Source organism: Lissotriton vulgaris, chromosome 6, assembly GCF_964263255.1.
Source record: "Lissotriton vulgaris chromosome 6, aLisVul1.2, whole genome shotgun sequence".
Lineage (NCBI taxonomy): Eukaryota > Metazoa > Chordata > Amphibia > Caudata > Salamandridae > Lissotriton > Lissotriton vulgaris.
In genome coordinates this window covers 1,102,950,612-1,102,963,305 of record NC_141694.1, presented here as the reverse complement: position 1 = coordinate 1,102,963,305, position 12,694 = coordinate 1,102,950,612, and the positions used below count along the sequence as shown (strand labels likewise).

General features: G+C 40.2%; 1 protein-coding gene across 1 annotated transcript in view; it reads left to right on the top strand.

Annotated features, from left to right (window-relative positions):
• The window catches only part of PEX3 (peroxisomal biogenesis factor 3), a 391,252-nt gene extending 379,777 nt beyond the window's left edge, over positions 1-11,475 (top strand). Inside the window, exon 12 of the mRNA XM_086927170.1 lies at positions 10,519-11,475. Within this exon, the coding sequence (XP_086783296.1) occupies positions 10,519-10,602 (84 nt within the window). The 3' untranslated portion in view covers positions 10,603-11,475. The remainder of the gene's footprint in view (positions 1-10,518) is intronic.
• The last annotated feature ends 1,219 nt before the right edge of the window (positions 11,476-12,694 follow it).

The following is a 12,694-nucleotide window of genomic DNA, read 5'->3' as shown; positions in this document are numbered from 1 at the left end:
ACTTCTTCATCTAAAAATCTATCTGGGTCATCACTGCTGCTGGATTCTCTGGCAGCCATGATATTCAAACAAAGATTAAGCAGCAAAAAGACAGGTCTTGCAGTCACAAAAGTGAAAGAAGTAGTGAAGGAAATGGGTGAGGATTTCATTCTTTGTAAAAAAATATATTAGAACCAATGAAAAGTGTTATTTTAATGTAATATAACTTGACGCGCTTACGCTGCGCGCTCCGAAGCGCTTCCGAGGGCGCTTACGCGGCGCGAACGTAGGCACTTCCGGGGGCGCTTACATGGCACGCCTGAGTGACGTTTTGCTAGCTGTACGCAAACGCAAAATCATTTTCATTTCGTAAATTAAAAATACTGCTTTTTTAAGTATGGTACTGAATGTCTTGCATTATTATTTAGTTTTCATACATATTTTTTTTTACGAACGCAGAATTAGCGCTCTCGCTGCGCTCTCGGGAGAGCTTACCGGTGCGCGCACCCTGAGCGCACCAAGAAAAAACGATTAAGAAAATGAAAAATACATTGAAAAATATTTTTTTTAAATTAATTATTAATAATGAATACTTACACAAAACAGCAAATAAAAAAAAACACTAAAAATCGTAGGTTACAAACTCGATATAGAAAGGAATTAGCTTTTAAAAAACCTTTGAAATTCAGTGAAAAAACCAGAGGTTTCACAATTGTAATAGTTAGGAATTAGCATTTAAAAAACCTTTGAAATTCACTGAAAAAACCATAGGTTTCACACCAGTTATAGTAAGCTGAACATTTTACTCATACAAAACCATTGAAAATCCCACGTTATAGTTAGTTGGACTCACTATAACTCGCGCGCCCGCAATCCACTGCTGATGTCACATATTACATCATTCATGACATGGTCAGTGACATCACTGATGACATCACTGATGACCTCTCAAATGACATCACTGATGACATCACTGATGACATCATCTATGTGATAATATAATGCACCTTCTCACACTCTAATCTAACCTTTGATACATCCAGTGTTGAAAACAGACTACCATTCCTGAAACCATTGACACACCAATACTAGTTACTACATACACACTCACTGATTCCTAAGTCTACACACACATCCACTCATTCACCCATAAAATCACTCATACATACAGTCACTCATCAATACAACACTATCATATGCACTCATACACCTATACAGACACTGACACACTGCCACTCATCCATGGAGTTACTCACAAACCTAGTTAGTCATGCAAAGAATCAATCACACTCCCATTTCCTCATCTATACAGTTATAAACACATAACTTTACGTATTCAAACATATACTAACACATACTTACTCTCTTTTACAATCACTGATACAAGTACACATTGATCCATACAGTCACTTACGCAATCACAGACTCTCCTGTATAGTCCTTGATATATGCCAACTCTCACATGCACTGTGTTTTACATATGTACTTACTTGGACATGTAACACTGAGATATCCATTCACTCACCAACACATCCATGCACACAGTCAACCGTCCATACAGCTATTTCCACATGCACTCTTGAACCCATACACCAAGTGAATTAACTGCTCACACATCTATGCACAGAGTCCCACAACTCCCAGCCACTCCCACACACACTCGCCCTCACATACAAATACTTGGGCAACCAATCAATAACCCATTTAGTCACTTATATAGCTACTAATCAACACATGCAGCACCTTACACTAATCAACACATGCAGCACCTTACACTAATCAACACATGCAGCACCTTACACAACAACAGACATAATGATGCACACATACAGACAGTTTAGTCACTAACCCATGCATTCAGTAAGACACATTCACTCATACAATCAGTCACGCACCAACTAAATCCTTCATCCAGACACTTACACTCATTCTTGAATATGTAAAACATATTTAAACTTTACAGTAACACACAAATGATGTATAGAACTTTACAGAAACACACAGACACTGGATGAGGTCATCAGTGGTGTCACTGACCATGTCATGAATGATGTAAAATGTGACATCCTCAGCAGTGGATTGCGGGCACGCAAGTTATAGTGAGTCCAACTAACTATAACGTGGGAATTTCAATGGTTTTGTATGAGTAAAATGTTCAGCTAACTATAACTGGTGTGAAACCTATGGTTTTTTCAGTGAATATATATATATATATATATATATATACACACGTTGGTAAGGAGTATGGATAATTGGAATTCAGTGTTTCCATTGAGTTTATAGGTAGTTATAGTTAGGATCAAGTTTCCATAGGGAGAGCATTTTTAGTTTTGCTTATAACTTTGGCGTCATTTGATGAATCTTCATGACATTTTCCAAACGAATTCTTTGTTCATATCTGCTCCTATGTTGAAAGTTTGGGGGTGATTCATAAAGGGGGGGCCAAGAAAAAAGGGGGTCCCAAAACATGTTTTCTCCATACAATTTACATAGGAAACTTTAGACAAGGCTACAGGTTGAACGGGTGAACGGAATTACCCCAAATTTGGCAGGGAGAAGGGTCTTGTTGTTGAAAGCACGCTTTTGTTTATTCGTTGTAAATCCGTTCAGTAGTTTTGGAGAAATATCGACATTTACAGATATCGATATTTGGGAATTCTGCCAACTGATTGGCTGAGGCGTTACGAGCACAAGCTTGCTGCTTTTTGGCTGCGAGCGGTTGCTACTAGGCAGTGTTGGCAGCCATTTTGTGCTTCCGTTGAAGCGAGTAAGGGGAAAAAAGGGCGAAAAAAGTAGGAAAGAGGAGGGTAGAAGCACTGTAACGTCTATGGGGTGTTTAGGGTGTGCTATACAGGGAGTGTGAAGCGAAGTATTCAACCCTACCGGTGTGAAAGTGCTGTTTTGCCCAGAGTGAGATGGTGCGGAGGCGAGTTGCCGGTACACTCTGATGAAAGTGTGCGTCTAAACCGTGAGCGAAGAGCTGTAAACTGATGTGCTCAAGTATTTACCCCTACCGGTGTGAAAGTGCTGCTTTGCCCAGAGTGAGATGGTGCTGAGGTGAGGTGCCGGTACACTTGGGGATGAAAGTGTGCGCCTAAACCGTGAGCGGAGTGCTGTAAACTGATGTGCTGTGGGCGCTGTAGATACTGGCCGCTGTAGCATACCTGTGTAAGTAGTGTTAGTATGCGTTTATACTATACAGGGACTGGGAAGCGGACTACTCGCCCCTACTTTCTGAAGACTCGCAGTGTTTTAGCAAGCAGGAATAAAGAAATAATCGTGAAGAATATAATGCAGAATGTTGCAATGCCACAGAAGAGAAATGGTGATATCAAGTGTGTCTAAGAAAGTGGCTGCGTGTAATAAAGCGATGGAGTCTGAATGCTCTATAAAGAGTGTCTTTTTTCAAGTGCCATAAATGGATCCACTGGTGCAAAGAGCTAAGGCATCAAGCTGAGGCAAACTCCAACCGCTTCTGTTGTATTCAAACCGAAGCTCCTGCATCAGTGAATTCCTCATTACCGGTTACATGTCCATGTGACATAAACAATAGCTATTAGACATGAATGACTAAATTCTATAAAGAAAATATATGTAGGATACTATAACCACACAATGCCAACCAGTTCCTAAACAATGTTGTGTTTTTTTAACTTGATCGCCAGCTCGTGAGCAGAGGCTGAGGATGAGTAAGTTTGTGTGAAAGAGCTTCGTGGATAACAGGCAGGCAGATAGATGTATGCACAAACCATAGACATAGTTTCAAAATGGATGTCTAGTTTAGGCCAAATTAGCAGGTAAATAGCGTATTTGCATAGGCCATACATCACCCTTCCCTGGTTAGACTGGAGACGTAAGGGGCAATAATGAAAACAGAGTTCAAATGCTTGATCATACTTAGAAAGTTATTATATGAAAATAGTTCAATTGAAGTGTATTGAAAAAAATGAACGCAAAAAGTAAAAAAAAAAAAAAGTTGGAAAAAATCAAATCAAGAATAACGTGAATTTCTTAGAAGTCTTGGAGATTGCAGTCCGGAAGTTCTTCAGCGGCTTAAGATGCGTAATGTTCCAAGAGGTCATTTTTGCCATTGTGTGAGAAAAGTGAAGCAATCCAATTCATATCCTTGAAGGGACAGTAATGTTCCTCGAATGTTGGAGCAGCAATTTGAATTGGCAGGCAATCTGCGATGTTGTCAAAGATCACACGTTGCAAGAGCTCTTTCGCGGCTGCGCAGAAATCCACTTCGGCCACAATACCTTTTCGCGTTGTATCCGCCATTGCTACACTGCCCGAACAATCAAGTTCCTGGTTTTCAAGATACTCCATTACCTGCTGGATATCGGGAGCAATTGTTGGGATGTTGGCAAGGCATAGATCCATTCGCCAGTCGAATGGGCAAGTTTTGCAATAAAAAGATGATTGCACCCAGATTGCATATGTGTAAATAAATGTCATGTTGTAGCTGGCTCCGATAATAGATAGAGGCAGGAGACGAAAAGTTGTTCCATTTTTTGACAGTATTGATGTAGCTTCGCGTAGAGGCGTATTCTGTTGGACATGGTTGTTACAGGGAGCGCAGCCATTTTTTACAAGCAAAAATAGTAGTAGGAAGGCCGCAAGCGAGCAAGAATTATGGGCACTGTTCCTGTTATTCCAGCGATGATCGAATAAATGAAGTCTGGTATTATACCAAAAACTGTTTGAAAGCCCGTGAGAAGGCCGGAGGAGACCGTGTTGAAAAAGTGTGCCAGAACTTGAGTGTGAGATGTGTTGAAAATTGTGTAACAATTCACAAAGTGTAATGGGAGGTTCGTATTTAAAAGGGACTGTATTTTACTTGAAGTTTGTGCTATCTGCAGTCGATAAATTTATTTTGCAGAAGTGAGGGACACTTCTGTTCTGAACAAAAGCTCTTTAAGTTTGGTTAGTTTAATGAAATCTGTTTTCAAAGTAGGTATTGAAGGCCAAGTTGAAGTTTGGTAGTTGTTTTGTGTGGGTGGGAATAGACATTGCCACAGGAAGTTACTCGGTTTGAAACAGTAAGGACATATGGTATGCCAGCTCACATTCCGTAGGAGTGCATGTTATTGAGATGCAGATAAGTGCAGCTAGAAAGCTGTGTGAATGTTTGTCTGATTGTGGGAGTTGGCGTATTGGTGTGGTTTTAAGAAAGCAAGCAAGATTGGGGCTTTAAGCTTAGAAGCATCGTGCAGTTGGACATTCTTGGATAGTAATGAATGACTGCCATTTTGGTCGCACTTTTCACCTGTGAGAAGAAGTTCTGTAGCCTCTTTAAGACAGCGATATGTAAATGAGAGAAACCACTGCTCGTGAATAATCGTGCTACCTTGTATAATCACATACAACATGACAAACAAAATGTACAGCTAGCAGACACAACAACACTACGTACTGTGGGAACCGTGGCTAGCCATGTACACAAACAAAACATGACATGGCACCTCTGCCACACAATGCTGAATGTGGTGAGAGATGCGAGCAAATTATGTGCGAAGGTGGCAAGTGATTCTCCATTATTAAAGTATACAATGCAAAGTGTTGAGGGGATGTGCCAGACAGACTAGAGTAAGCAGAGCACAGACATGTACATATCAACATACACTGATGGTCTATTGAGTGAAGCAGACAGTGGACGCAACCATGATAGTACAGTCAGTAGGGTAGATTATGAAAACTTAGCGCATACGTGCACCCTCGTTCCCCCCCCCGCCCCCCTCCCAAATCTTTTGTGTAGTGGACTGGCCTGGCGTACGCAAGGCTAGCGTAGGGGTATGAATAATTGGCACGTTTCTGTGGGTGTAATTTTGTTCCGGTATGGTGAACTTGTCTGCCAGGTCTGCGCAGCTTACACCGCCACGAGGTTGACCCCGTGAGCAAAGGTGTCATGGCCGCTGCGACGCACATATGCCCCACAGTTCACCTTTCGACACTGCCAATGTGAAAGAGGGCCCCTCACGTGCCGGCGGAAGCTCCTGGCCCGAGGTCTGCGAGGTCGGAAGGCTCTTGAGATTAACGCTGGCTTCCGCGACACAGGCACACAGCGCCCCCACAATGGACGATGTTGGAACTGCATCTGAGAGTGGAGATGAAGGTACTCCCTTCGGCCAGGTGATACTCTAGGTCCAAGTGGAACGGTGTCTTGATCCCACAATGGACGATGTCTGATTACTTGCTGCTTGGTTTTACAAACTCCCTCCGTTGAGGTGCATCATACTCTGTGCTTCCGTAGCTAACTGCTGCACATGAATATTGTGCTTGGTTGACAGCAGTCAGTGGAGTACACCGCGGTACAGCAGGTCCGAACAGTGAAACAGGGTCTTGATTTTATGATTGAGGATGTCAGAAGTTAATGTGTGTGATGATTTCTGTGTACCCCCTCCGATGAGGTGCAACCAACTCTGTGCTTCCGAATCCAACGGCACGTGGCTGTGAGGCATTAATGACCACTGCCTCTGGCCTACACTGCGGTCAGCAGGGCTCACAATTCAGATCGAGTGGTGGTTGTTTAATTACTAATTACAGATTCCAGTAGTCAAGTAACTACAACGTCTATTGAAATATACACAATATCCTTTTAGTATACTTGCTTGAAGAACTCTTTTTAGATGAGTTATAGGTTTAGTACAATGACCAAATTCTTCTTGGTAGTGGAAAAGAACACTGAATAACAATCTACACTGTGGACAACAGAGATCGCAATTCGAATTGTTTTGATTTATTTATTGCAGAGTTTTTTGTAATTTATGTTTTTGTATTTTGTGAAGAGGAAGTGAGAAAAGTATTCATGGATGTCTGTGTGGCTGCTGCCTTCAATTTACACTGCAGACAACAGTGTTTACAATTCAGATAAAGTCGCTATTGTAGATGACTCAGTCCTGTAGGCAAAAGACATTGCTCCAGTGCGCTTTGTCTGCACCACGCATACGCATCATTGCAGGCTCGCACACGCTTTTTCTTGCTTTTTGTATGACAAACTGGGCAGCTCAAGTCCACGTTACGTGACTGTGGGCCCTTGCTGACCACGCTCTCTGGCCTACACTGCAGACGGCAATGTTCACAATTCAGTCGCTATTGCAGATGATGCAGTGTTGATGGCAACAGACATTGCTCCTAGTACGGCCCGCCCGCAGCACTCATCATCGCTGGCTGTGCACATGCTGAATGCTTTTGATGTGGCTTTCTGAGTGCACTAGAACGGATGGGCCCTTTATGATACAATCTTTTTGTGTATTATTTCAGATCTATTGCCTGTGTCTCAGTATACCAGAAGTTGTGGTTTATTTACGATAGAATTTTTTCTGTATTATTTCACATCTACTGTCCGTACCTTACTGCAACACAAACTATTGACCCTTTTATTATTGAATCTCTGAGTGTGATTTTATGATTACTGTTATAGTTGATGCTAGCAGCAACCATTCCCTGAGGGCTGGTTTACACTCAACCCACACTCATCCAGCCAGACGTCACTCCATATATGACCCTGGTAATAAAAAGGTGTTGCGCGCTCGTACCCACTTCCACTATCTATCTGTGTCCATGTGTTCATTATCTATGCATGATACTGCCCCTGGGCTGTACCACATTACATTGTGCTGTGGACAGCGTACGCAACCATATTACCTCTGGCAGTGGGGAAAACTTTGGTTATGTAACTTTTAGGTGCATGGCTATCACAGGTGGTAGGCTACTTTACAGACCATGAATATTGATGAAGAGCATGGTTGCATGTTGTGTGTAGTGTAAGATATGTGTACAGAGCAAAAAGTTTTCAAAAAAGCTCTCTAAGCAGAAGAGGTGTGTCTCATCAAATGCTGTAAAGAGAATGACTAAAATGGGTGGAGTTTTCCAACTGCTACAATGGGAAATATTATGAACTAATCAAATGCTTCTTTTTAGGTCACATGGCAATCGTGAACCCAGCGCGCAAGGAGACCGCACCCAACGCGATTTTGAGAATATATTTACTATAATATACTTTTATTACAGTTAGAAATATATAAATGTTTGAAATATTTTAGATTATCGCTTGCTCTCCTATACACTTTAAAGTTATTTAGATATAGTTTTGAGACAAAAAAAGTGAGGGAATGGCGTACCTGGCACGACACCATACGCCTATGACGTAACACAGGGCCTGGCAGCATGCACTCGTCGCATACGCAACGCGCAGCGGTTGCAACCCCATAAGTACACGTGGCTTTATAAATATTAAAATATTAAATAAACATTTAAAAAACCTTCGAAATTCACTGAATAAACCATAGGTTTTACAGACATTATAGTTAGGAATTAGCATTTAAAAAACCTTTGAAATTCACTAAAAAACCATAGGCGCGAGTTATAGTTAGCTCAACTAACTAGAACAGGCGAATTTCTTTGGTTTTATAGGAGTCAAATGTCCAACTAACTATAACAGCCCTGAAACCTATGTTTTTTTGTGAATTTCAAATTGCACGAACAATGCTGAATATCAGAGAGCCAAAAATGGCGCCATAGAAATATTTAGAATAAGGGGTTACACCAGAGGGATCCTAGGAGATGCGGTGGAACGGACAGAGTTAGTGAAAAGGTCCCAATTGTTGGTTACTAAAGCCCCCACTGCATTAGACACTAAACATAAAGATGGAGTCATCAGGATGATCACGAGTTTTAGTGAACACTCCCAGGTGGTATAAAGTTTGACGAAAAATTGGCTAACAGATAATATAATCGGCAAGGTGCTTACCCCCCTTCCGCAGATTACCTACAGACGTAGCATGTCGATCAAGGATCACCTAGTACATAGTCATTATAGGTCTACTTTGGCCAACAAGGGCAGGACTATGGGCTTTTTTCTTTGCATGAATTGCAAAGCCTGTAAGTATAGTAACAAGATCAGCGGGTACGAAGTGGTAGAAAGATTTGGCACTAAACAGAAAAAGATGAACTGTTAAATTGTATTTCAGTATTCACAGTATACTGCCTGGTATGTCCTTGTCCTAAAAGGTATATAGGAAGCACTATACATCCCAATAGAAAGGGAATTATTTAACATATGTGAGCTATCACCAAGAAAGATTCGACCTATTCTGTGGCCCGACATTTTGAACTGAAGCATAACTGCAACCGCGACCTTTTAAAATTCTTCTGCGTTGACCAGGTACTTAAAGATGAAAGGGGAGGGGCAGAGTCAAGAAATTGCGCAGCTTGGAATCAAGGTCCATTATAGGACTCCAAACAAGGACCTCCAAGGGATTAAACAACGTTGAATAATTGTGGGTCCATTTGGATAATTTGAACCTAGTCCTGGATATGAGTCTCTTTTCCATTGACTGCTATCTCCCCGTAGCAAAGGTTATCATTATTTCTTTGTAGTATGATACGAGGACACTGTCTTGACAAAGGTCCCTCTTATTCACCAGTTCGCCCATACAGGGCGCTAAGAAGCAATTTTGCTGTTACTAACTCCTGAGTATGTATGAGTATGCCCATTCAGGACTTTAGTGAGGGATATTCCTTGAAACGCCACTCCGATTTAATGTGCAATATTGAGAGACACTGTGCAAAACAGGGTATGACAGGATTAAAATTATATTGTATTGAAAGTTTGCCCTTTTTCTTAATTAATTTATTTTTGGGCTCTTGCACGAATTGGAGATTATCACGGAATATGATGAAATAATGTTCTCGTCTCTCGCACTGAATATTGAGCATTGAAGCAGTGACTGGGACCAGCTATGTGGAGCCATACCTAATGAATTATTCATGTATTTCATACATTGGAGTTCTGCTAAACGTGGTAGAACATGTTCCTCATGCGTTTAATTATTGTTTCTATAATATTAAGAACTGTGCTGTCTCCACTTAGTAATGAGCATGTTCCAAAATGGCAGCCTTGGTTACATTGTACTAACCCAAATCCATAGGCCGTCATTACTTTCGATGAATGATTGTAAATTTTTTTCATGTTGCATAATCCTCTTGGTTTTTAATTGTTAATGAATTTTGAATCACGCTGACATTGAAGAAGGCTTCCTGCCGAAATACGTCTGTCATCTCTTTGTGACTTACTGTTTAAGGCACTTTGAAAAAAAACCCTACCTGCAAGTGCCCTCGTTACTGACTGTTTTACTTGTTCGTTGGAAACACACATCAATATTGCAGCTCACCACCGCTGGGAATGCACCTGGGACGAGTGGTGCGGCGGAGGGTGAAACTTTGTGACTGACATAGATATATAGATATATATATATATATATATATATATATATATATATGTGTGTGTGTGTGTATATATATATATATATATGTGTGTGTGTATATATGTATATGTTGTGTGTTTATATAGGCAGGGGTGTGTGTGTATATATACATACACACACACAATTACTCTTTGTGGGTAGCTCCACCAGTATTGTCTGTGGTCCCATGAGTGCCCCCCTAAAAATTACTTCTAGAGATGCCAGTTTATATTCTCTCTTTTTAGCACGTTTTACACTAATAAACATTTGCAATCTTTCTCTTTTTCTGTAGGACCTATTGATGATGGAACAAGTGAAAGACTTTGCTGCTAATGTATACGAAGCTTTCAGCACCCCTCAGCAATTGGAGAAGTGATTGGTCTTACATCTTGAAAAGGATTATGGAAAAGGTCGTTCGCTTCACATTGATGTCCGCTGGAACAACAAAGCTGGAATTAAAGCATTGAAGCTAAATTTGCACCTGTGTTTCTCACAGCTGAATTGACCAAGTACCTTTTATCACAAAATAATTTAACAAACTGTATCTGAAAAGTACTCTGGATGAATGAGACTTAAACAATAGACCTCTAGAATGCACACATGTGGAATGTGCCCCGCTCAAATACCTCAGATAAAAAAACTTAATAGAGATGTGCTCAGAATGATTGTCCGGTCATTGGCCCGGATAATAAAGCCTGGCACACCTATTTTAGCTGCACCAAAACAATGCCTTGCATGGGTTCCAGTACATAGAGCAGTATGGTACCTATATTCATCATATTAATGGGCACAGGTTGTAGTTACCTTCACGGTACTATCTGCTTTTGTAAAATATCTACACAATATAGTGTACTACGCATGGAGATTGGCCCTATAAAAGGTCTAACATGCAGAATGTAATACTTTTTCTGACCCAGTTAGGAAATGCCTGTCTTTATTACATGTAACATTTTAGATTCCTGTCCAATGCTCCCCTTCTATTGCTGAAGTAAAAGGTTTTAGGTGTCTGTGTGGGCCAGAGAAACAGTTACTGTATGTCTGACCAAAAGGTCCGGTTATGGCACCTTAGTAAAGCAACTTGATTACTTTAATTTATGTTTAATTTGTACAATGTGATTCACTGCTGTTTGTATAAAACTACCACTGTGCATATTCATTTGTAAATAGCCGTTCTTACCAATGTTTTAATTATTAGGAATTATGAGTCCACTGGAATGTCTGTATTACAATAAAGTATTTTAATGTACAATTCTGAGTGTGGCCATACTTATATAATTGAAATTAAGTTATTGTGAACTTTGGAATTGAAGATTGCGTTTATTTTCACTGCATATCTTCTATTCAAGACTCCCAGTTTTCTGTTTTGACTAATTCATTTTTACGGATAAATACAGAGAGAGAACTATTTATTTCTCTATCCGTACCGATTTTAAAATTTCGACAAAGAAATGTTTTTTTGAGTACTTTCATTGATAACAGTCGTAACTGCTAGGCCAACAGCTGTGCATCTGGTCTACTCGATCTTATGAGTGATGCATTATTTGTCTCCTTTCAGGAGAAAAACTCAAAAGTCTATCTTCATGTGTGCCTTTATCAGTCGAAAATGGCATTATACTAGTTGAGGTTTCATTTTTACACTAAATACAAAATAAATGTAGATATATTTAACCAAAATAAATATGGATACATTTAAATAGAAAAGTAAAAATATATATATTCCATAATACCGGTAGACTTACTCATATTTTACGAAATACACTCCGGTGGCAACATGTTAAAACTAGCTTTTGTAAAGCACATATGAGTAATAGGTGGCTCGGACAAACGTATCTAATAAGCTGACATCTTCAGAGTGCTGAAGTTAATAAAATTCCGGGACAATTGTTAAAGCCTTAATTGTAAGCTTTTGAGACCTGGAGAAAAAGTTACTGGTACACCTAAAACGTTCATACCCGCGACAGGTACTGGCATAGCTATCCCTTCAGACTATCCAATTTGCTTAAATATTGCCCTTAGATATTTAGCAGTAGTCCTCAGCAGACCAATAATAAGGGCAAGTTTTGAAACCGGCAGCACCTGGTGCCCAATAGATTAAGGATAACATGTAGAAGCCATATTTATCATGTTACCTTCAAAGCCATTTGGTTCACCAATGCACCAGGACCACCTTCTAACTATTCAGGAGGGCAATATTATAAGCTTTTAGAAGTGAAAATAATTCCTCTCAATGCAGAACATCAGTGCATCATAATTGAGTTTGTTTGACAGAAATCATTAGATATCGTTTAATCCAGATACCAGCTCTTAAACAATGGAAGATAGAGATATGTTCGGATAATTCCCTCTGTAATCTTAATATGTTTACCTCATCATTACAGAGCATTTTAATGTGCCTAGCCGGTAAGGCTTACAAGCCATGGCAAACTATTGATGAAAGCCCCCTTCCTCCTCTAAATTATCACACATAA